The following is a 1964-nucleotide window of genomic DNA, read 5'->3' on the forward strand; positions in this document are numbered from 1 at the left end:
CCTGCACTGTCTCACTGCAGATCAGCAGATCTGCCTCACATCTCCCCTACAAAGTGCCTCCCCACCCTCCTGTGCCTACAGACCGCAGCAGCAGGACCTTGGCTTGCAGCATCTCAGTTTGTCTGAGCTGCCCTTAAGGCCCTGCTGGGAGGGAGATGCCCCTGGGCAGTGCCGTGTGCTGGGAGGGGTGTGCAGGGCAGAGCTGAGCCCCCAGGGCTGGGCTGGGCTCTGGCAGCACTGGTAGGGACAAGAGTTGGATAGGGAGAAACAGCTCCCAGTAGGCACAACTCCAGGCAGCTGAGAGCCACACCAAACCTGGATATCCCATCCTGTCTAGCTGCACAGGGAAAAAAATGTGGGTTTAGAAAATCTTGCTTTGAAACCAGATCTTTCAAAATGTTCTCTTTATTTTTCAGGCACATTTTAAGTGCAGTCATTCTGAAATAAAGGCAGGTGTATATGAGCGAAGGGCAGCTGTGTGGGACCAGCAGGTATGACTATACTCAGGCACAGGGAGTCCTGTGCTCCCCCTGGGCTCCCCAGTGTTCAGGCTCAGAGCAGTGCTTAAAGAGGATTTCTCTCCCTTCATAGAAAGCAAAACCCTGAGATCAAAGATAAAAAAACTAAGTGAGAGAAATTTCCCCAATGAACGAGAAGCAATTTTGAGTAAATCTCTAAGAAAATAGCTTAAGATTGACACAAGGAAACCTATCCTAACTACTCTGTCTTCTTTTAACAGCCCCCCATGGCCACAGTGAAGCAATGTCCAACAGCAGCTCCATCAGCCACTTCCTCCTGCTGCCATTGGCAGACACACGGCAGCTGCAGCTCCTGCACTTCTGCCTCTTCCTGGGCATCTCCTTGGCTGCCCTCCTGGGCAATGGCCTCATCATCAGCGCCGTAGCCTGCGGCCACCACCTGCACACCCCCATGTTCTTCTTCCTGCTCAACCTGGCCCTCACTGACCTGGGCTGCATCTGCACCACTGTCCCCAAAGCCATGCACAATTCCCTCTGGGACACCAGGACAATCTCCTACTCAGGATGTGTTGCACAACTATTGACTTTTGCTTTTTTCATTTCAGCAGAGTATTCCCTCCTGACCGTCATGTGCTACGACCGCTACGTGTCCATCTGCAAACCCCTGCACTACGGGACCCTCCTGGGCAGCAGAGCTTGTGCCCACATGGCAGCAGCTGCCTGGGCCAGTGGCTTTCTCACTGCTCTGCTGCACACAGCCAAAGCATTTTCCCTGCCCCTGTGCAAGGGCAATGCCCTAGGGCAGTTCTTCTGTGAAATCTCCCATATCCTCAAGCTCTCCTGCTCGCACTCCTACCTCAGGAAATTTGGGGCTTCTGTTTTCACTACTTCCTTAGCACTTGGCTGTTTTCTGTTCATTGTTTTCTCCTATGTGCAGATCTTCAGGGCCGTGCTGAGGATCCCCTCTGAGCAGGGACGGCACAAAGCCTTTTCCACCTGCCTCCCTCACCTGGCCGTGGTCTCCCTGTTTATCAGCACTGGGTCATTTGCCTTCATGAAGCCCCCCTCCATCTCCTCCCCATCCCTGGATCTGTCCCTGTCAGTTCTGTACTCAGTGGTGCCTCCAGCCCTGAATCCCCTCATCTACAGCCTGAGGAACAAGGAGCTTAAGGCTGCTGTGTGGAAACTGATCACTGGATGATTTCAGAAAAAGTGAAATACTGGCCCATTACTTCAAATCACTTGTAATAAAAGCAATCTCTGCTTGTTTCAGTTGGGCTTGTGTTGGCTTGTTCTTTCATTTCATTTGCTTTATTTTTCAATTTTGCTTGCTAAGAAACACCATAATTTGTGCCCTTTCTCATTTTGCATTTGTCAACTATTTCCGTGACACAGTCTGTGTCAATGAGGAGCTGTGCTGATGGTGGCTTTTAAGAAAATAAAGTATCTCTTTCCCAGCAACGTTTTCTCCAGAGATCTCCTTTC

General features: G+C 51.0%; 1 protein-coding gene across 1 annotated transcript; it reads left to right on the top strand.

Annotated features, from left to right (window-relative positions):
* The first annotated feature begins 685 nt into the window (after positions 1-685).
* Positions 686-1699, top strand: LOC130266073 (olfactory receptor 14J1-like). Its single transcript, XM_056515389.1, has one exon. It carries the CDS (start codon positions 763-765, stop codon positions 1678-1680), a length of 918 nt encoding a protein of 305 aa, XP_056371364.1. The 5' UTR covers positions 686-762; the 3' UTR covers positions 1681-1699.
* The last annotated feature ends 265 nt before the right edge of the window (positions 1700-1964 follow it).

Source organism: Oenanthe melanoleuca, unplaced genomic scaffold (genome assembly GCF_029582105.1).
Source record: "Oenanthe melanoleuca isolate GR-GAL-2019-014 unplaced genomic scaffold, OMel1.0 S001, whole genome shotgun sequence".
In the NCBI taxonomy this organism is placed as follows: Eukaryota; Metazoa; Chordata; class Aves; order Passeriformes; family Muscicapidae; genus Oenanthe; species Oenanthe melanoleuca.

Bases quoted from the DNA above. Each gene is read 5' to 3' on its own strand.
- LOC130266073 (XM_056515389.1), top strand. From the start codon at position 763: ATGTCCAACAGCAGCTCCATCAGCCACTTCCTCCTGCTGCCATTGGCA.